The following is a 22,996-nucleotide window of genomic DNA, read 5'->3' as shown; positions in this document are numbered from 1 at the left end:
AAGTTGTTGTTGGCCAGTGGAAACTGTTTGTTTATGGTATACAGACAGTATATATCAATAAGTATACACTGTGAACTGACCAAACCCGATGTTAGATTTCTGATATGCCCTTTATTGCTACTTCTGCTTCTTGTCTGCTGAATCTCTTCTATTCCAGCTACTGATCAGATGTTTCTCAGTGTCTAGGTCATAGCTGTAGCAGTAACCGGCAGGCTGGGAGCATCACAGTTCCTTTCTTAGGACACCCCCCAGAAATCCTTAATATGAGTCACTTAAGAAAGCCATTGCTCAGGGGTTAATTCTACAATCTAGAACATTTAAGAACAATCAGCTTTATAAATAACGAAGTCGTTATTAAAATATAAATAAAATAGTGCAGGTAACACTGACCTCGCTATTAAAAATGCAATGAAGAGAAGCAGTGGTCCTTCTTGGCAGCCCTAAGTGTTGGGATCACTTAGACCTGCAGCTCATAAACTGGCCACTCTTATCTCATTTCTAAACTTCTCATGAGAGAGGGCAGTCTCTCTGATACATTACCGATATTGGCTCTCCTCTTGATCTCCTTCCGTCTATTAGCAAACCAATTATAAACTTTCAGAGAGGTAACTCGTTCCAGGTCAGACAGCTTTATGCCTGTGAATGCATGCAACAAAATTCAGATAATCTGTATCTTGGATCCAAGACTGAACTGTTCTTAAGAAATATTTCTTTGCTAAAAGTTGCTTTTGATTCTATTTATTGCCAAAATAACAGATGGGGTGGAATCTTTTTTTAGCATTGCTTAGCACTAAGAACCCAGTAAAATTATTACTGCATCAACAAACACATAAATGAACACACAGCTAGCCACAACTCAGGAAGACATGTTCAATATTAAAAAAAATCCACCAAGTCCGATTACTAGGATTCCAGATCAAATCATAGTTTCCATGTTAGTTCCGGAGAGGTGTCATTTTAATAGCAGCACTGAGAGGGATGTTATTCTTTATGGACTTATACAGATAAAATCCTGGCATCTTAAGATATATGTTATATATCATGTACGATAGGAGATACACATTGTGTTGAAGGCTAATGGCCATGTACCCATCCACTTTGTGACTGTTCTGGAGCACAGTACCACCCAGGTTAGAGTTCAGATTCCCTGTCCTCTTGGTCACCACAGTTAATTCTTATGGAGATAACATCTGTGCTATCTCCTCCTCTCCTGGCCTCTTGTTTTCAGCTTTTAATAGGTGTGTGTTTTCCAGAGGGAGCAAATCCCTTGCACTGGGACTGCGGGCCTATGCACTCAAGGCCCAGACTCCCCTTACCTAAAGGTAGACCTGAGTGTGTTGGGTAATATCACTAGAAGCTGACTTCCTAAATAAAGGAGATTAATCTCCCTCACCATATAAAACTCTGATATTCACGTAGTCTTTAAGCCATCAAAACAAGTGACCACGTGGAAACCAGCTGCTTGTGTCAAGTCTCTCAAGTATGCAGGGGGTATGGTACATAGGAAGTACCAGAGTGGCTATGGACCTCCACAGGAGACTTCAAAAGGAACCACCATGTTCCCTTAGCCAGGCAGAAGTCACCCGTCCCAGTGTGGGAAGCAGATAGAGTTCAACTCCAAAAAGCTGCCCCACAAAGGAATACAGCTCACATAATTTTATAGCAATGGTGAACAAAATGGTTTTACATACTTTTATCAATAAAACTTGCTTGAATTTTCACACTTTACCATTATGTCAGAATTGATAAATTTATGCTAAATTTTGGACAAATAAATCCAAAATTAAAAACATAAAAAAAATCCATAATTAAAAACAGGGCCTAAGTCTCATGGAGAGTCATGGTGTTGACTACTTCATCCATGTCACATGAACATCAGGAGTACTGCTTGGAGAACACTGGGCAGGGACCTGCACGAGGGTGAGTGTACAGACCACTGAATGTAACCGAGCATTGCCCTCTGAGCTCACCCTCCTTACCTGGCTTCTGTATGACTGCATTGCAGGCGTTGGCAATCTCTTCTCTCTTTGCTTCATCTGGGTATTGATTCTCATTGAAGTAACTGCAGGGGCAACCAACAAAGGCACATTTTACTTTAAATGTGCTCATTAAAATGTCTCCTTTAAGATGTAACTTGGTATAGTCCAGGATGTCCGGAAGAACTTTTTGGTGGATAGAAACAGTTGCTAGTGTTTCTATGGTAACCACTACCTATGTACCTACTGTGCACCTGAAAGGAAGACAACGTAAGGAGTAGATTTGTTTCTTACTTAATTTAAATTACTCTGTGTGACTAGTGGCTACACGCTGCTGTGCTTCACTAAAAGATTCCTCTAAGATCAAAGTTATTTTTTTAATGAGTGCACTTGGTGATGATCATGTTAACTGAATCAAGCTAGTCTTAGAAACATAATATTATGCCTATTCTCATGAGTGGGTGATTCTTAGACCTTCTATAGCTACATACAACTGTGGATGTGTGTATGTCATGACCTCAGAAGTAAAACTAACTGGGAGAAGCAAGAGGAATAATGGGAAGGGAAAGTGAAGAAAAGGGAGGGAGGTAATACACAGCCAATACACAACAGACACATGCAGGGAAACATTACAAGTTATTTTGGTGTTCATGACTGACGAAAGTCACAGAGACACAAGAGTCATGCTGCTGAAGCATTGGTATCAGCACAGCTTTTCCCTTTTTTGGTCACTTTCTAAATAGTAGTAGAAACTGGAAATTAACCAATTATCCACAAACAAGTGGTGGCAGAACAAATTATGGGGTATTTATACTTATATTATTTTTAAACAATTAGGAAAAAATAAGTTAGCACTCCATCCACTGACCTGAATGGATTTTTACAGCATATTCCGAAGTGAGAAAAACAATGTACAGAATAATGTACAAGCACAAATGCTATGAATTAGAAGGCTCCTGTCTGCATGCGTGCTGGTTCCCATGGGTAGAGGAGAACATACATCAGGCTGAGAATACTGAGCACCCACTGTTGAAGAAGGGGCTTCAAGGGATACTTATGTGTTTCATTTTTGTACATTAGGAAGTAGATATTACTCTACTCAACAATAGTTAAAACATGAGGCTTGCTAAATCTGTTGTTAGACTGAACAGACTCATAAAATTTAGGTGGAAACAGAATGCCATTATCAGTGCTACTTTTTCTGACATCTGTGAACTTACAGAAAAAGAGAGCTTTCACGCCTTGAGCCTGGAAGCTGACAATCAGGCAATGACCTTTACTGGATTCTAGTGCCTACCAAATCTTCCTTTCCCTGGAAATCAGCCAGTTAGCAATGGCAGAAAGACCACTCACTGCCCAAATTCCTTAGAGGTCCCTCTCCTCCTAAAAGCCTGACCTGCTGCCTTCTCCTCCCTCAAGGTCTCTATATGGACAGCACACCTTCACTTCAGTTTGGGTAAAGCTGTTGCCTCATTCCTCCATCTTCTTTTCTAAAACATAAGCCTCCCAGCCATACACTCCCACCGTTGTCTCTGACCATGTTCTATATGGCTCCTTACTGTTTCCCTCGGTGTAAGCATCTCCTCCTGCATGGTCCTTGGAGTGCCAGTGTTCATTTTCAGACCCTTCCAAGCTACCATGCTCGAGGCTGCTGCATGTCCATGCTGTCCTGGCCTCTGTGTTTACTTGAACTTTTGCTTAGGCCGTGGCAGCAGCACAACTTCCATGGAGCAGACTCAGAACCAAACTTCAATATGACAGACAGCCAGGTAACCGGAACACAGACTAACGTCTGAAACGTCACCCAGCTGACTCATTTACCGCCATCAAGGAGCTCACAATCTACTCGGGACAGAAGGATATACATAAGTGTGCTTGTGGTGAAAGGTCACAGGATTTGTGTGGTCACGCTTGTGGGAGGAGTCTGCAAAGATGTCACAGGGAAGTCTGAGCTAGGTCTTGAGGACTGGCACTGTCAAGGGCGATGGCAGATGAGACCACGAGATCCCTGGGCACCGAGAAGAGCAGAGTGTGTTAAGAGCACGGCCTTCATAGGACGGTGTGATGACATCAGTGCTATTGCTGATCACTTCGTCAGGGGAGAGGGGACAAGCTGGCAATGCACTTGCTCTGTCCTCTAGGAATGAAGGGCCATCCACTGAAAACCAGGTTTTCATACAACAGAAACATGATTCTACCTGTGCTTTATAAGAAGAGAACACGCCTCCAAATGTATCGTTCTGAATTCTCCCTCCATGACTTTAAATTCTGAATTCTCCATTCAGCCTCCTCCTGATCTACATCTCTGCAAACTTTAGCCTTCATCTTCCCAGCAGTCACTAATCCTGTAATTGTTTCTCCTCTCCTAAGTAAAAAATAAATGTTTACTACTTCTAGGCGCAGCCCTTACTTCTTGCCCAAATGACAGACAAGCCAAACTTGTCTGAGAGGAAGGGAATTGTACTGATGAGTTGTTCTGTTCTGTGATCCTGCCCTGCAAATCTCCTGCGGCACAGCACCTTCCTTTTACTCCCGTCCTCCTCTGAGGACCGAGTGTTCCAAACACCACACAACAGCGCCAAGCGGTTTCCTTCCTCTGATGGAATTCTTTCATGACTCGTTCCTCTGAAAACCTTTCTACTCTGAAGTCTCAAGCCCTCAAAGCCACCACTGCCCGTCTTTCTGCAGATGACCTTGCCTTCGCGGTTATTGGCTTGCTAGATTTTTTAGCTTCTGAACTGCTAAACTTCTCTAGGCCATTATTCATTTCTTTTCCCATAGCCAAGAAAACATAAATCATTCCCCTTTTCAAGGTCAACTTCTCTACTTGTCCTTAATTGTATCCCCTCTCCCTCTCATTTTCTCGAATTCTTTCTTGCATTTTTCAGCTGTTCTCTGTACCCATGTAAAGATCTTTTTTCACTGATTTCATCATGCACATTTCATCACTGTGACCCTTGAAATCACGACACATCTCCTAACTGGGAATATTGTTTTGCTTTTTCCTCTCTCACTGGCGTGTGCAGTAAGGTGTGCCTTACAATTAAGGCTTTGTCAGGCTGGATGGAAAACAGTGGCTGCCAAGACCTAAGGTCCCATTTAAGTGACAATTCTATGATCAGTATACCTTATAACTCTTTGGCCAAATAACCTGAAAGACCATGACTGATTCATATTCCTGACACATTACTTAGGTTCAAATATTCTCAGAGGTTTACTATGGAGGCTCGGGATTGCCTCACCACCTCCGTCGTGCTGTGGCTGCCATATAAGTAAGAAAGAGAGTAAACCTGTGCCTGTCTCCTGCCTTTTGCCTTCCTCCAGTGTGAATGGCCTGAGAAATGAGTTTTCGTTACCAAGCGAGTCCTATAGGAACTCATCTGCTCCTTTCTCACAGCTCTTCCATCTTGTACCTCCTCCTCATCCACAGAAAAGCACTGAAACCCAAGCCAGACTCCACCTCAGCTGTCTCACAGACGCTGGGGTCACAGGCGTGTACAGCTAAGTCCAACACAGAACACACATAGCTGTCAGAGGCCTTTATCTCTGCCGAGCAAGAACGATGCATAGAGCAGGAAATAAAACGCTGCTGACACGGCTGGCTTCCATAATGTGCTTCGCAGAATTCTCTGCAGGGTTTTCGAAGTGAACGAACACATTTTTACAACAAAAGGACCTTGGGGAAACACTGAAATAATTAAGAACCAGTTTGATGATTAATACAATTCTGTAGACAATTCATGCTCTAAAGTGGATTGGGATCAGGTAGAAGGCATTAGTACTGTGGTGCAGTGACTAACAAAAAAAATTGCCATACTGGTTTTGGGAGCTAAATTAAAATTTTCAGTTATTCCTGGCATAATGTTTTCTATTAACTCTAAGTTTTAGAGTTCTCTTTTAAGCTGTATTGCCAGGATTTAACTGCATACAATGAAGATCAGAGTAAGGAGACCCCAGTAACTTCTCTCAAATCAAGACCTCAGGAAAAGGATATTTTATTCATATAATTTAAGCCATATTTTTGAAAAAGCAGCATTTCCCCCTCTTTGGTTATTCTTTCTAAAGGAAACTTGAAATCAAATGCTGGAACCTTACTCTTCTTTCTATTGGAAATGCTTACAGCCCTGGACATTCTGAAATATACAAAAGGGGAAGAAATGTATGCACATGCCTGTGGATAACAACACAATGTGATAGCACATCACTAAGGACACTGTCAGTGAGTGACCAGTGCATAGCCTCCCATAGGGAAGCCAAATGACTGTTTTGCTATATGATGATGGGAAAGAATTAGAATGAAAAGTGGCAAAATAACGTCCATGAGACGAGAAGCCATGAGCTGGGCACAAATGGCAATGCCCTTGAAGCACTTCCATTTCAGTAAGACTTCAGCCCCTGAAAACTGAAGCCAGGGAATTCTTCCCTGTGTGTCTTGGTGAGACTGCAGAAAGACAGAGACTAGCCCTAAGAAGAGCTAAAGGCATGTGCGGACATTTCCCTCTGTGTCTTCATGGCTTTAGCTCTTCTTGGGGCAGAGATCTACAATCTTGCTGTTTTAGTTATCCAGAATAAGCTTCAGGATTGTTTCCCACTACCCAAAATTCTGTGTGAGTTTCTTCAGAACACATTAACATTAAACCAGCCTTCATGCTATGAAGTTTAATTGTCCTATTTAAGAGCATCTATGTGTGGAATGATCTTTAGCAATAAAACAATTAAAATGTTTTCATTTCTGTTTCTATATGATGGGGTAAAGGCAGAGATGACAGATGGGAAAGCCCTCCCAATGGAGGGATCTGTCTTTGCTACTGGCTCTAATACTTTTCCCATGCACTTACAGATCATTAAACGATATTCTACCTTTTCTTCAAACATATCAAAGTTTTTCTAAGACTGATCATACCTTTAAAAGTTTCCACGAAACAGTCTGGGGCCAGAGAGAAATGAGAAGGGTAGAGCTAGAACTCTGCTGTGCATACGACTCCATCACTGAGCCTGATCTTGTGGCAGTTAGGGGTCTTTTAAAAAAAATATTTTTTTATTTATTATGTATGCAATAGTCTGTCTACATGTATGCCTGCAGGCCCCAAGAGGGCACCAGACCTCATTACAGATGGTTGTGAGCCACCATGTGGTTGCTGGGAATTGAACTCAGGACCTTTGGAAAAGCATGCAATGCTCTTAATCACTGAGCCATCTCTCCAGCCCCAGTTAGGGGTCTTGAAGACTGCTAACTAGTCATTTGAAATGGGACAGTATAAGCTGTATTCCCAAGGTTACAGAACTAACTAGATCAAGTCTTCTGACTTTGAGTCCATTTTCTTTATAGTATTGTTTACTAAAGAAGTTGCTAGGTAAGAGGTGATAGATTACAGTGATAGCAAGCAGGTAGCATGAAGGGTAAATGGTGGTGGCAGTTGTGGACAATACTGCGGGAGAGGAATTAAGGAATCATTATTTTATGTTTACCCACAATTATATATTTATACATATATAAAAGTGTGTGCGCGCGCACACGTGCTACACACACACACACACACATAGAGAGAGAGAGAGAGAGAGAGAGAGAGAGAGAGAGAGAGAGAGAGAGAACCAGGCAGGAGAAACTCTCTTTTAAGTTGTTGTTCAGTAAATTTAAGCAACTCCCAAAACAATTCAGGCTATTGTAGTTGAACTTAGTTGTTTCCCAGGCTCTGAAGTAAATTCCTTTTGCTGAAGACCCTATTGACTCAGGAGCTGATCTGTCCCAGAAGCATGCTCCCTGCAGACTAGGTTTCATAGTACTGGAAAGTACTATGCAAGCTGCCATGGCAGAAAAGCAATCAACAGTCCTGCCCAGCTGAGACACCTATGAACCACAACAATTATATCCCCAAAGGTGCAATAGTGGCACTTATATCTTGTTGGTAACTAACAGCTATGTAATTGTACGTAAGGACCATTTAGTGGGAGGGAATTCATGTCTGATAGTGGAATTATAGCCAATTACCCATGGCTGGTGAGACAACATAGCCCTAGAACCCAGAACCCACTACAGCTACTTTACCAAAGCAGTATAATCCCTTTCTGCCTTCCCTGTACTTAACTCTTGTACCCACAGGTACATGTCGCTCTCACTCCTCATCAAAGAAGCTTCTTTTTGCAGGAGAGAGAGACCATTACAGAAAGCCACAACTGGCCAAAAAGCAGAGAACAACTGATGGGTTGCCCAGCCCTAGCTGCTACATCTGTAACACAGCCCTATACATCTGACTCAGGAAACACCAAGGATGAAGGGTGGAGAGACTGCAAGTGCCACAGAGGACCAGACTGCCTGCTGTGAGACTGTCTTCTATACATGACATGGAAGCTGCCTCTGTGAATCTCAACAATATGGCAGCCCAAACAAGACCTAAACAACGACAACACCAGGAGATGTGCCAACATGGAAGGGGTTAATCTCACAAGGCCCCGCCCCTAGATGAGAAGCTATCGATGACTGCTGAGATGGGAGAATGAGTTTTTCCCAGGAATGAGCCCCTAATTGGTTATCGGATACCAATGGTCAGCCCTAAAACACACACATGTGAGCAATGCTAAATGAACCCAGCATGTTGTTGTTTATATGTACATACACATGGAAAATAATCCTCAAAGAAAAAGAACAAGCCAAGAGAGATAATGCATGGAAGTAGAAAGAGGGCTTGGTGATGGAAGGGAAACAGTTGGGAGGGAGCAGAATATGTTAACAGGGGATTGAAGGTGTCATAATGAAATCTACTATTTTGCAAAACTGATAAATGTTAATAAAAATTAAAAATTCATATTGTATATGGTAAATACATATAAACTATTTTTAGAAATCAGAATTTCCCACATATAAATAGTACCTAGTTAAATAAGTTAACACAAAAGGATCTATGTATTTAAGAGCAAGATAAATAAAATGTCTAACAAGAAAAATACAGAAAGAGCCAGGCATGTAGAGATCAGCCTGCTAACCCTGCACTCAGGGTGGAGGGAGGAAGAAAAGGAATTCAAGGTCATATTCAGCTGTTTGAGGCTGAAGCCAGGTGGGATTGCTCACACCTGTAATTACCTAGAACTAAGGCAGGAGGATGTCAGTTCAAGGCTAGCCTGGGCTACACAATGAATTGCTATCTCAAAACAAGCAAGCAAGAGAACAAAACAGCAAACAAGCAAGTAAGCAGGCTTCTCTCAAGTCCAACCCACCTGCTTCTCCATATACTTCAGCCTCCATCATGTATACAAATGGGGGCATAATCAGCTATGCAGTAAGGCCACTATGGCCATAATTTCCTGAATTCGTTTGATCTCATCCTAAGTTAGATCCAGAAGAGAAAGACAAATGCTAACTTTAATGTCCATAAATTACAACATATTCTCAAAGTAACATTCATAATAAAATTCTATTTAAAAGGTTATGTAATGATAGTTAAATATTGAATTGCACAGCCGATATAAGTCTCTTCTGTTTAAAAAGATATGTACATAAGATAAAGAGATAGGACTGAAAAATACAGCAAGCATTAACGATTACCAGCTAGTGATAGCATAAAAGGGCCTTATTGTCTACTTTGTATTTTCTTGAATTTCCTCACAATTTATATATTAATCATATAATAACTTTATAATGCAAAATGCAATATTTGAAAAGAAAGTATGCTATCTTACGATGTGAGAAATGGAATTTTATATAATTATTATTAAACAATAAAGTTTCTTAGTTTGTCCTATACCTTTTAGCAACATTTAAGAGTGTTTTGCAAATGCACTCGAGTACGGCAAGCAAAAGCCATCATCCTACACTAATGCCTTTTTACAGATGGGTTCATTTTTAATTCTACAGGCAGAACAAAATAAATAACGGCTCTCCCCACATCAACCTTTTAAAAGGTGTACGTGAAGAGGAAAGCTAAAATATAAATGAGTTCTGTTGCAGAGAAAGCTGTTTTCACAGCTTGGCAGTATCATAAAAGTTTTACAAGGGAAAAGCTTGTGAAAATAAAGAGTTTTAAGCAGAAAAATTAGCATCAGCCTATGGACAGATCAAAGACATAAGACAAATTTTCAAATCGTTTATAAATGCCCATGGAAGTCCTAACACAGCCCATTGCATGCGGACTGAGACTGTAGAGCAGACCCTGACAAGGAATCAGACCTTTATGCTGGAAAGAAACATCAGCAGGTCAGCATCTTCTACTTGTAGTAAGAACGTGAATTTCATAGATGGAGCCAGGAAGGAGAAAGAACTGCCTTATTCAAGGTCACACGGCCTGTAACTCAGGTTTCCTAATTCAGTTCATTTACTCAAAGTCCTAACAGGAATGGCCATTGTTAGCTAAAGACAGGAAACTGCTTCTGATTTTGTTTAAGATATGCTATGCAAACCTCCAAAGATGAATCAACTAGCCCATGGCCCTGCTAATCTCACAGGCGTTCCTGATGAGGGACCCATGCTACCTGCAGGTTCACAGCTGCATCTCGCCCAAGGGCTTTGCTTCCTTGAAAAAGGAAATCTCAGGGGACAACTACAACAATGACCCATCTTTCCTCCCCGGGCATCAGAGGATTAAATAAACTCTGGATTAAACTACTGTTACACATTACCAGTCTGTGTCTACAGTGGGGTTCACTTAACCTACATGCATCAATACCTCTACAGACTCTTTATCAGGATAGCAAGATGCCCTTTGTTGAAAACAAAAACAAAACAAACAAACAAAACCCCTCAAGGCTGAGAATTATGGACACCATGTATGAAATGTGGCCTTCCAAGGTTTACATGTTGCAAAGCCCTTCACTGCAGATTCCACGTTTAGATGCTCGTGGACTTGCGGCACACTGCTGGCGCCGATAGCCAGGCACTAGTCACTTTTCTCTTTGCTGTCACAGGTTATCTGAACGAGGCCACTTAAAGGAGAAAGGGTTTATTCTGGCTCATGGTTTGAGGGACATGGTAGTTTGGCATAGTGGGAGAGCATGATGGGAGTTTGCTCACATTCCAGGAGACCAGTCAAAAGGGAGGACAGGAAGCTAGACCACGTTATACACTCCAAAACCCATTCCCCAGAAATCCCTTTCCTCCAGTTTGGCCCTATCTCCTAAGAGTTCCACAGCTTTCTAGAACACCACCAGAAGTTGAGGCCCAGGGTTTCAAACATATGAACCCAAGGGACATTTTACATCCAAGTCAAGACATATAGTGATATTTCTGGAATTCTCTGGAAAAACAACAACAAAACCAAACAAATAGTAAACCTGGCAAATTCCCACCACATTAAAAAAAAAAAAAATGAAGAAAGAGCACTTGCCTGCCACAAGCAGCCTGACTGAAGTTCATGAAATTTCCATGTATTTGGTCACCTCTCCGCTTTAACAATAAAGAGAAGGCTATGCCCAAAGGGTGGTGCTTGGGCCTGCTTGTCCACAAACTTTCTAGAGAAACTACCAATTGTGAGTGAAATGCAAGTCAGCTGAAAGCAACATTTTGAAAGTTCACAAACTCTTGGGCATTGGGGCTGGTGAGTTCCACTTCAATCTGCTTCACCCACAGCCACGCTGTGTGTGGCTGCACCTTTTGCTTTACTGATAGGAAGTAGATTTGTGAGAGAGAACTGGAAGGTAATCCAGAATTAAGTTTCTCATACTTGGCAGACCAATAATGTATCATAATACAAAGATCAACAAAAGAGGATTGATACAGATCAACTCATTGTCTTCCTGATGGTTTTTTTTTTTCTTCCTTAGGATCAATACCAAGCTTTTGCAAAATGCACATTCATGCCAAAAGGATAATGCCTGAGCATAAAATGAGAACTGGTTTTCCTGGGGATCAATCTATTTGTTTTTCTCTCATCTCAATATGTAGCAAACCAAGTATATAAACCCTTAAGAACTGAGGCTGCAATAATGTCTCAGCCTTTGGCCAAGACTGAGTGAAGAAAGAATCCGGATGCACTGGTCTGCAGTTCCCCCAGTACTTCCTGAAGCCTAACTTTTCCCTTTCCTGTGTCTTGGGTTCATAATCATTTTCAGTGATAGTCAAACTATCAGAGTGTAGGAAATGGGCCTTCAGCGACCTTTTAAATGGCTAATAATTACAGAGAACTTTGTCTCAAAACAAAACAAAATAAAAAACCAAACAACCCCCCCCCCAAAAAAAACCTTTTTCTTAAAAACAACAACAAAAAGCAAGTTATGGTAGAACACTTCTTAAATCCTAGCTCCCAGGAAGCAGAGGCAGGTGGATCTCTAATTTTGAGGCCATCCTGGGCAACAAACCAGTTGGTTTCAAGACAGCTGGGCTATTGTAGGGAGATTCTGTCTTAAAAAAAAAAAAAAGCCAAATTAATTCTGATAATACCTGAGGGAACACATGTTACTACTCAATGCCACAGCTAAAAGGCTGTTGAGCAACTGTATACAAGGTTAGTAAACTTCCAAGTAATAACTAAACAGAAAGGCTAGGGGGCTGGAGAGATGGCTCAGAGGTTAAGAGCATTGCCTGCTCTTCCAAAGGTCCTGAGTTCAATTCCCAGCAACCACGTGGTGGTTCACAACCATCTGTAATGAGGTCTGGTGCCCTCTTCTGGCCAGCAGGCATACACACAGAGTATTGTGTACATAATAAATAAATATTAAAAAAAAAAAAAAACAGAAAGGCTATTTTGTTGACCAGTCAGCAAAATGACAGAAAAGAGAGTCTGGGCTTTTGAAAAATATATTCATTTATCTTATTTTACATGTATGTGTGTAGTACCAGTGGAGGTCAGAAGAGGAAGTCTGACCAGGTGGAACTGGTCTTCAGCAAGAGCTGAACCTCCTCTCCAGCCCTAGTCTGAACTTTTAATGTACTGATGAAAATGAAATTTATGCCCTGCAATGCTGAAGCATGCATGGAGAGTCCATATATGGCGGTTCTATTAAACTTGTCCATATTGGCTTTCATGGTCTAAGTTAATTAGGATGACTGACCTCTTCGTCAAGAGGGCACCAGATCTCATTACAGATGGTTGTGAGCCACCATGTGGTTGCTGGGAATTGAACTCAAGACTTTTGGAAGAACAGGCAGTGCTCATAACTACTGGCATGTCACCAAAGCAATAGAACAGAATAATTTGTAGGAGTCACTGTATCATGACCTGGACTGCTATGGTATATAGGTCTTCTTCCAAGTACAGTTTAAAAGCACATCCAAGGATTTTGTACCATGACACTTAGCAATACATTCAAGTTTCCTCAACCAAAAGACAGTCATGTAGAACACTGACTCACAAGTTCCTCTCCTACCACACTCAGGAGCAAGCCCTTGTGTAAGTTGTGATCTTAGGACGTAACAACTTTCCCCCTCACTGTTAACAAGGGCCAAGGTTTCCTTTGATCCTGCTGATGATATAGTGTCCCCTAGTATCTACCACAGGGCTTACACAAGGTAGAAACTGGCATATCTGAACCTTAAGAAGAAGCTCATTCACTCGTTTCCCACAGAGTTTTCATTTTCAGTAAGTTCATGTGGTGATATTTTGTTTGTCCTCTAACAAAGTTTGTCTGAAGATCAGAGGGCGGAGCTAGCCACTAGTTAACCACAGAGGTCTGGAAGTCTATACAGACAGACAGGAAGTGACATGGCTGGGAGGATAGAGGAATATAAGGCGGAAGGAGACAGGAGCTCATTCCTTTTTTAGCTGAGAAGTTAGCAAGGTAGGAGTTGGCTGTGGCTTGCTCCTCTGTCTCTCTGATCTTTCAGCATTTACCCTGATTATCTGGCTCCGGGTTTTTATTATTAAGACCAATTAGAACTTGTGCAACAAGTTCAATTAGTTTTCACACATCTGAAGTTCGGTTCTTATGAAGCCATTATATCTCACAATGACTTGTTTATATGGTATGAACTGTGTTTCGTGTCCTTGTAGACTATGGCTATGGGATGGCACGAGGAGCGTGGGGTTCTCTGTTCTACTTAATTGGCTCAAGAACTATTGAGAAACAGGGTTCAAACATTGTTAAAAATAACAACTGCTGGCAAAGCATCCACAAGAGAACGGGGAAAACTTTTAATCCACCTCAAAAGCATCATGATAATTTCTCTTTTAGCTATTTCTGTTTGACCAGAAAGGAACCAGGAAGTATAATTTGCCAATTTTAAAATGCATTTAAGGACAGTTCATCTTCTTATTGGCTATGAGAAATGGATTGGGATAACTTTACTCGTCAATAAGTGGCAAAGTTTTGTTGTTTTTCTCCTCAAATAGTCTAATGGATTGAAATGAGGTCATGTCCAGGCTCCTGCTGTCTCATATAAATGCTAAGAACTTCCTTCTCTTTGCAGAGGTACAGGAGGTGCAGTTCATCACGCTCCACTCCAGTATTCCACAAGGGTAAGGAAGAGGAGAAACTCATTTTAAAATTCAACTTCCAGTACCTATTAATTTCAAAATGTCTACTTTATTCCCCAGCATTTCCTATTCTAGAACAGTGATAACATCAGAAGAGGGGGAGGACCAGCTGATGGCAAAATCGTTTCAGGGAGGCAGAGGGCATGCACCTTAATTCTCATTCACTACAGAGCAGTGTTCAGGAGTTTCAACTCTGCCAGCATAGGACGTTTTTTATGGGTGAAGGAAAACAACAACAGTAAGCAAAGGGAAGACAACACTGAGGGAATGAAAGTGACTTCTGAGTCATTTTAAGTGGGACCTTTAAATCTTCCCATTATTACTTATCTCTGAATTGAACTAAAGACCCTAAAATTTTGAACAAATTCACAAAATACTGTACTGTCCCTCCTCTGAGCCTGATAGGTTTGGAGGAGCAGACCTGGGATAACAGTCTGCGACTCTGCTAAAGTTTGGGGTCTTCTTACACACTCATTCAATCATACTCAAGCTACACTTAGAACCATTAGCCCTCATGCCCAGTGCCATGTACCTCATATGCCTGCTGGGTCTAACAAAATGCTTGCCTGGAGCACAAAAAACATGTCGCTGAAGAGCCAGGTAAAACACCCTGATTCTCTCTGGCAATGATATTGTCTGTAACTCCATCCTGACAATGCACCTTAACACCAAGTCAGTGAGAAAACTGAATTTTGTAACTTTTATAACAACTTCCTTTATAATATGGGGGGAATCAGAAGATTTTAAAGAGTCAGTGTGGCTGGAATGGAATAGATATTCTCATGTCTAGAAAAGGGAGTCTAGTCAGGCTCTGACTTTAGAAAGGAAGTCTGGGAAGACTGCTAACTAGTTTCAATCTTTCAATTCCTATGCTGTCCTATAAACCATCCCACTTAAACCATAATCTTGGATAACTGGCACTGAAAAAGCAAAAACACTCCACTTTGTTTATATGTGGGAAGAAAGTGGCGGCACAGACAACTTGGAAAATGGATAATGAAAAAGAATATGATTAGAGAACTCACTGCGGCATGGATGCAAATCAAAATGCAGAGACAGCCAAGCTTATAGGATGCAAGATCCCTCGCCACTCTAGCCCGAGCGAACTCATGCTCACAGTAAGTCACTCCTGTTACTGGCATGTCCTGCCTCCTCTCAACCCACTGAAACATCCTGTCCCAACCACAGCAAGCAGCTTGTGTGCTTCTGCAGTGTCTCCTCTTCTGAGGTTACTTTACGCATCCCACTGGTCTGACTGCCAGTCTCTTGTGTGAGGGTAGCCTGGGCCCCACCCATCATTCACTTCTCCTACAAGACCAGAGCTTTTCAATATGCCTCATCACTATGTAGTGTTCCACAGAGAAAAGTGGATGGCTACTTCTTCATCCCACATTCCTCCAAAACAAAACAAAACAAACAAACAAAAAAAAATTAGATGAAGTCTCTGTTTCCCAGGCTGACTTTGAACTTTGGTCTCAGGTGACCTTCATGTCCCAGTTTGACAAGCACCTGGAACAACTTGTAGGCATTGCTATGTCCTGTTTGGATTGTTTTCATTTTAAAAGAAAGGCAAAGCAGACTTTAATTGATTAAGAAATATGAAAATGGTAAATTCAGAAATTTCCAATTTAACAAAAGTACTCTATGCCTTGATTAAGGTTCTATTGCTGTGAGAGACACCATGACCATGGTAACTCGTATAAAGGAAAACATTTAATTGGGTCTGGCTTACAGTTCAGAGGTTTAGTCCATTATCATCATGGCAGGAAGCATGGCAGCATGCAGGCAGACGTGGTGCTGGAGAAGGAGCTGATAGTTCTACATTGGGACACACAGGCAGCAGGAAATGAAAGCCACAAAAGCAACACTGGGCGTGGTTTGACCATCTGAGATGTCAAAGCCTGCCCCCAGTGACACAATTCCTCCAGCAAGGCCACACCTCCTAATAGCCACTCACTATGAGCCAATGGGGACCATTTTTATTCAAATCACAACACCATGAAAGTTACTAATACATATTATTATTGTTATCTAGATTTTATTCACTTATTTTGGGGGAGGAGGTGCATTAGAGGTCAGAGGTGAACCTACAGGAGTCAGTTCTTCCCTTTCAACATGCGACTACCAGGGACTTAACTCAGGTGGTCAGGCTTGGTGATAGGGGTCTTAGATCACTGAGCCATCTCATTGGCTCTATTTTTTTTTTTAAATCTTGAACATGTAGTGAAAGGAAGATTATGAACTATTAATCACATGGCATGTATGCTGTAGTCATGAAATCACAGCACTTCTACAGATGAGTATCATCTTTTTTTTTTCTTTTTATATGTAGGGGTGTTTTGCCTGCACATATGCCTGTGTACCTTATTTGTGCCCGGTGCTGTGGAAGCCTAAAGAGGGTGGCTCCCCTTTGACTGGAGGTTATAGACAGTTGTGAGCTGCCATGTGGGTGCTAAGAATGGAACTTCAGCCCTCTGGAAGGGCAGCTTTTAAACACTGAGCCATCTTCCTAGCTCTGCAGCCATTACATTTGGCAAGTGGCTCGTCTAAGGGTACCTACAACAATGTGTTCTTAATCACTATATCATCAGCTATTAAACAACAACAACAAAAAACCACAGCACAACACCAACATTTAAAACAAATAATTTAAGTTGTATTATGTCTCTCAATCTTTACCTTTGTACACTTGTATCTGTTGCTTTATTTTACTATCATTCATTGTTATCAGTTTCTCAGAGACTTACCCAGCAGCCCAGGCTAGGCTGGAATTCATTATTCTTCCCAGTCTGGCTTCAAACTCAGCTTCCTGAGTGCTGGCCTGATAGGCTTGAGTCACCATGACTCCTCCTTGCCTTGTGTTTTATTATGAAAATGTAACTGCTTCACTTCATGTCATCTGCATCTTCCCTCGAGTTTACTAAGTTGTCTCTGTCCTTTGCTGTGGCATTCCACTTAACAAATCTACCATTACTGACTTAGACACTTGAAAAAGCAATCACACTTAAATGGAAAGAGCTAAAAAACACACTCCATTTTTCTCTTGATGTTACTAACTTGCCTGAGATCCAGGAGCTAAGGGGTACTTTCCTTAGCAGGCTCACTCAATTCAGCAACAATATAATACAGAAATAAACAAAATATTCTTGGGACTGTAAAGAAAGTTTTAGGGATGAAAAGAAAAATAAGAGAAATCAGTTTTTTCTAAGTTACTATTTAGACATGAGTTTGCAGTTTTCTCATGCTATAAGAAATGAGAACGACCTGGATGAAGTGGGTGGGAGGTGAACAATGACTTTGTTTACCACTCTTTGTTATGAGAGATATTTCATTATCCTACACCTGTAAACACTCTGTAAGACTATAGCTGAAGGAGGCACTAACAAACTATCTTTGGAAAACGGTCTTCTGACAGAGCCCAGTCAGGGATGACTGCTCACAGTACCCAGGCCATGCCAGCCTGCACTAGAACTTAGCTTCTGCAAATCTGACTTTCCCGAATCCTCCCGGCAAGGAATTCACCAAAACTACAAGTGAAAAGAGACAGGAATGAGACTGACACCAATCCAAGCATTAACACAAACTGTCCTGGGAAGAATTCCAAAATGCTGAAGACCAAGGGAATTAAATTACAGACCCCTCAAACAACATTCTAGAAACATGCTTTATAAGCCGATTGGTCTCTTCCATACTAATTCTCCCAGGAAGCAATAAGACACTTTTGTGAAATGCATCTGTGTGTCAGACACGTCTCAAACGCAGATTATATGCACATCAGGTTAAGGGTAGGGACACTAAGTTTAGAGCTTTGATTTAATTTGTGTTTGCCATAGTACTGTGGCTGCAATGCTATTTTCGCTCACGACAGCAGTTATTCTGAGAACCTATTTTTGGATACTTGAATTTTGGGGGAAGGAGACACTCTCAGGCTTGTGTTCAGTGCTGCTTCCTTGGCTTCTGGGGAGAATATTCTGGATTAACTTCTTAAAGTTGTTTTGTTAAGTTCAAAGGTCAAAAGAACAAAAACCATTTTCCTTATAATTCCAGGGCTCTATGTTGGTCTTATTTTCTATGACTTAAAGAAGAGGACCATGACTAAAACAACCCAAGAACAAAAGCATGCTATAGGTATTCTGGCCAAGAAGAACAACAAAACATGCAGCAGAACTCCAAGTGCCCAGACACATTCATTTCTATCTTCTTGGACACGATGACATACAGGCATTCAATCACTCGACTAGAAGTAACAGCATGAGTAACTTTCTCACACCCCCGACTCCAGAGCTGGAGACCAGTCACTGCACCAACCTGATACTGCCAGGCCTCTCACATTTGTTCCTGAGTCTGGTCAAGGCTTCCCCCAAGTTGTTGCTTTCTTCCCATCTTACCTAACTGGGTTAAGAGCCCGTGGCCTGATTTCGAGGCTTCATTTACCTTCCTCCCTTGAAATGAAACAGGGGTAGGAGCTATAGCCAGGTTTTATTCTCTGCATTCCAGTCACAGACCCTAACACTCCAGAGATACACTTGTTTCCAAAGCTAAAGGAACACCAAGGCCAGATTCCCGACAGACGCATAGGAAAGAGGACACCGGGAGGCCTGGCTGCATCCTCCAGAATTCAGATCCAGCCTGCTCATGACCTTCTTCCACGGTGACTGTTTCTAAGCTCTCTGCCAGATACTGTCTCACTACCAAGAAGCAGTGGATTGACTGGATGAGTGAACGGGCAGGTTTCTGGAATGGAAATCCCAGTATGTGTCTCATATCATCTGCAGATATAGACCTTTCAAGTGTGCAACATAGTTAATGTTTTCCATCTTGTGAATATACAAACCACTGAGGTAAGTCTAGCTTAGTGCTAATATATAGCAAAAGTTTAATACGTAACTGATCTAAGATTATCCAATAATGTCATTCTAAATTCTCTATTAAAATACTCAAATCTTCTTTAAGATAACAAATACTGTTCTAAATAAGAAACATGACCAACCTACACAGATAGAATAAACCTGTGATTCCTTATGTTCCTATGGCCCAACATCAATTATTTTCTTAACGTTTGTGCTACATCTTTTCCTATAAAATCCCTTATATGTTCTTAGCTAAACAGAAGGCTAAAGGGTATGTTAATCCAGGACTAACCAAGGCCTACTTCATGTGCTAAGAGCACTGTATACACCCAGAAGAAAATGGCTTTCCCTTCAAGGGACAGGACTTATATGCAATAAGCACTGTCTAGAGAGACACATGTAACTCGGCTGTTCACTGGACTGTATGGCCTCAGCAAGTCACCTAAGCCCCCTGAGCCTTGGCTGCCTCATTTGGAAAGGGTGGCAATGGGGATCAACTGTGGAGGGTAGACAGGAGATGCTCCTAATGGTGTCTTCCTTTTTTATGTGTAGTTTTGGTGAGGTATGACTCACTTGTGCAGCAGTGAACATATCTGAAATGTGCTTTTGGTATATTCATAAAAGCAATGTGTTCTTCAACTGTTTCCTGATCCCCAGGCCTCTATCTTCCCCAGTCTGAGGAAATACCAACTATGTTCTTTTTCTACAGAGTTGACTATTCTGGGTATTCTATAAATAGAACCACATAATATTGCCCCTTGTGATAATCAATGTTTCTGGGGGTCACTATTGAGAAAGTCATGTACGTAGGATAGAGAATGCAAGAGGACAGCAAAGAAAAAAGAGCAATGTTCATAATGTTAACATCATGACTGTCTACGGTAAGCACAACGCTCTGATAAGTAGTGGGGAAAATACATCACTGAAGTGAAGTGCTTTGGGTGGTAAGGCATAGGAAACCGCACACACGCACAGTCTCTGCACATGCGTGCACATGCTGTCAGGCACTGGATATTCTCCTGTCAGTGCTTTGCTTTTCTCAGTAAAATGTGAATTAGGTCACCACAAGAGAAGAAGGTTGAGGTGTTTTCAGAGAGAAAACAAAGTGTAAAACAATTTTAAGAAAGAGGAAAGGGCGAGCCAGGAAGGCAGTGAGTGCTTGACAGAACTGAAGAGCTACCTGATGTTTATGGCCATGAATTTAAAATTAGATAAAGCAGAAAGGAAATGATGGATAGATATAAATGGAAAGAACTGCTGGGATAAAACTAAGTATCTTATATTAAGAACTGGGGTCTAGGTTTGCTGAAAGATTTTTCCAAGGCCAATCTATTTTCTAATGGTGCAGACACTGTCTCTTTGGTGAGTGGCCTGACCATCTCCTTTTATGCTCTTGCTGCTGTCATTCCCATGCTCAGCCTTTAGCTAGTTATATTGTCTTTCCTCAAATTCCTTTCTGATAGCTATGCCTTCTATTCATATCTTATTCCTTTGTCTTACTATAATTTAGGCCCTTATTACTTAGGCCCAGATTATTCTAACAGCCTCCTAAACTGGTTTCCTATAACATTAAAATGTCCACAGCAGGTAAATTTGTCCAAGATTAATGTTTACCAGAGTTAAAAAAAGAGATGGGAGAAAAGGAGAATAACTTCTGCTAGACACCAAGATTCTGGGGGCATAATTAAAGTAAATGTGGTAACAGTTGTGTAACATAGATACATTCAGGGCTTTAAAATACACACTTTCAACAAGGGAGCTCTATCTCAGTAAAGTTTTTTTTTCTTTGTTTATATGTTTTAAGGGCATTTACACTTGTGTGTGGAGGTCATACGATGATTTGTGGAGTGGCTCTCTCCTTCAACCTTTATGTAGGTTCAGGGGATTGAACTCAGGGTGCCAGGCTTGCACAGCAAGTGTTTTACCTGCTGTGTCATGTCAGTGGCCTTTTTGATTTCTATACTTATTCATCCAGACCATTACTGACAACATTCAGGCTGTTGTCAGTGGTCTGATACTAGATGACAGTGTTCTTCTCTGTCAGTATATCTTTGACAGTATATATTCCAGTATAAGTTTCTCGAAACAGGAACGTTGTTGCAAAGGGCAAATCCATTAGTAATGGTCCCTGACACTGTCTAGCTCTCTTCCATTGAAGCTGCTCCATTTTGCATTTCCATAATAATGAATCAGAATGCCATTTCTCTAGAGCCTAATCAAGAGAAAACTTGGCCAAACCTGGTGATTTTTGCCCGTGTGACAGGTGAAGAATGGTATCTCAATGGAGTCTGAATTTGAATCACTCAATTCAAGGTTAGTATCTTGGCTAGGGTGCAGTGGTTTACACCTGTAAATTCAGCACCTGGAGGCTGGCACTGGAGGACTGCCATGTGTTGAAGGCTAGCCAGGGCTAAAGTGAGACTGTCTCAAGAAAACCCAAACAAGAACGACAATATAACTTTAGGACTTTTATATGTGCTTAAACGGCTTCTGCATTACTTCTGTGCCACTCCCGTTAGTCCATCTTTCTGTAGAGCTGTTGGTCTTATCTCATTTAGGAATTCTTTACATACTAAGGGCGATAAAAGTTGCAAATATTTTATTCCAATTGATTTTACTACTTTGCTTAGTTTTATCCCAGCAGTTCTTTCCATTTATATCTATCCATCATTTCCTTTCTGCTTTTTGATTAGGATGCTCAGTTAGGAAACATCTCTCCCATTTCCAGATTTCTTCTATGAAGAGATACCCTATGTTTCCTTCTTCTATGTATTATGAATTCACTTCCCTAATTGATTTGAAATTTATCTTCCTGTATGGAGTGAGGAATGGAATAGTCTTTACTTTTATTCTATACCAACATATTTGAATAAGGCTTACTTGGTGGTGCTATGTATTTATTCAAACATTCAGTCTAGCCAAAAAGTGTGATACACTACTCTAAGGCCAGGAGATTTCATGTTTCACTTCTGAGAATACAAATCTCCATTTTTGGAGGATGCAGATGATTTAGACAATTGATGCTCAGTGCTTTGAAAGGCTTTCAGCATTTCTGAGAACTCAGGCCTGAGCCACACCCTCTCAGCTGTGCCAGGTTAAGATGAAATGAAGCCAGAAGAAACTCGGTCCTAGGTGAAGATATTCATTACTTAAAATTGAGACTAAAAATATGTTAGAACTAAATAGGAACCTTACAAAAAGATAAAATGTTGTATATCTTTTTGTCTAAAATTAGTCAGTGTGATTCATGGATAGATGTTGCTACCTTGAAAGAAAAATTTAGAAGTAAAGGGAAACCTAGTCTCTGAGTCCCTGAGGTTCGACTCCTAAAACATACAGAGAATGGAATCCACTGTTTTCATGGATTTTATGTTTCAATGTTCAATCCATTCTCATATTGACTTTATGTAATAAATGCACTTTAATATCTTAATGAAAAATTTAACTGACTCTTATCAGTATAATTAGAACCCATACTAGGCACAAAATAATATAAAAATTTATCATGTACCCAGAGGAAAATATGTAAGGGCTGTGAATAATTTAAGGTAGGCATTATTTTCATTCCCATTTTCTATATGGAAAATTTGAAACAAACTTTCAGAAAGAATCAGACTTCCAGATGAGGGAAAAGGAGCAGGCTGCAGTCAGATTTCCAGAGCACGAGTATCCCCTGCTCACTTCAGTCAGTCGGGAAGAAACAGGTTCACGGTTATGAATGAGAGAGAGAGAGAGAGAGAGAGAGAGAGAGAGAGAGAGAGAGAGAGAGAGA

General features: G+C 41.0%; 1 protein-coding gene across 15 annotated transcripts in view; it reads right to left on the bottom strand.

The window, feature by feature from the left end:
- Hmbox1 (homeobox containing 1) overlaps window positions 1-22,996 on the bottom strand; it is a 144,412-nt gene that overhangs the window by 14,532 nt on the left and 106,884 nt on the right. For all 15 annotated transcript variants that reach the window (XR_007593596.1, XR_007593597.1, XM_050152298.1 and 12 more), the window contains exons 7-8: window positions 1,980-2,062; window positions 541-636 (exon numbers count right to left, since the gene is read on the bottom strand). Coding sequence is in view for 13 of the 15 variants with exons in the window: in XM_050152298.1 (XP_050008255.1) it covers window positions 541-636; window positions 1,980-2,062 (179 nt within the window). In the remaining 2 variants the exon portion in view is untranslated. The remainder of the gene's footprint in view (window positions 1-540; window positions 637-1,979; window positions 2,063-22,996) is intronic.

This window comes from Alexandromys fortis, unplaced genomic scaffold (genome assembly GCF_014885135.2).
Source record: "Alexandromys fortis isolate MF-2015 unplaced genomic scaffold, M_Fortis_MF-2015_v1.1 scaffold_75, whole genome shotgun sequence".
Lineage (NCBI taxonomy): Eukaryota > Metazoa > Chordata > Mammalia > Rodentia > Cricetidae > Alexandromys > Alexandromys fortis.
This window is presented reverse-complemented; position numbering and strand designations above follow the sequence as displayed.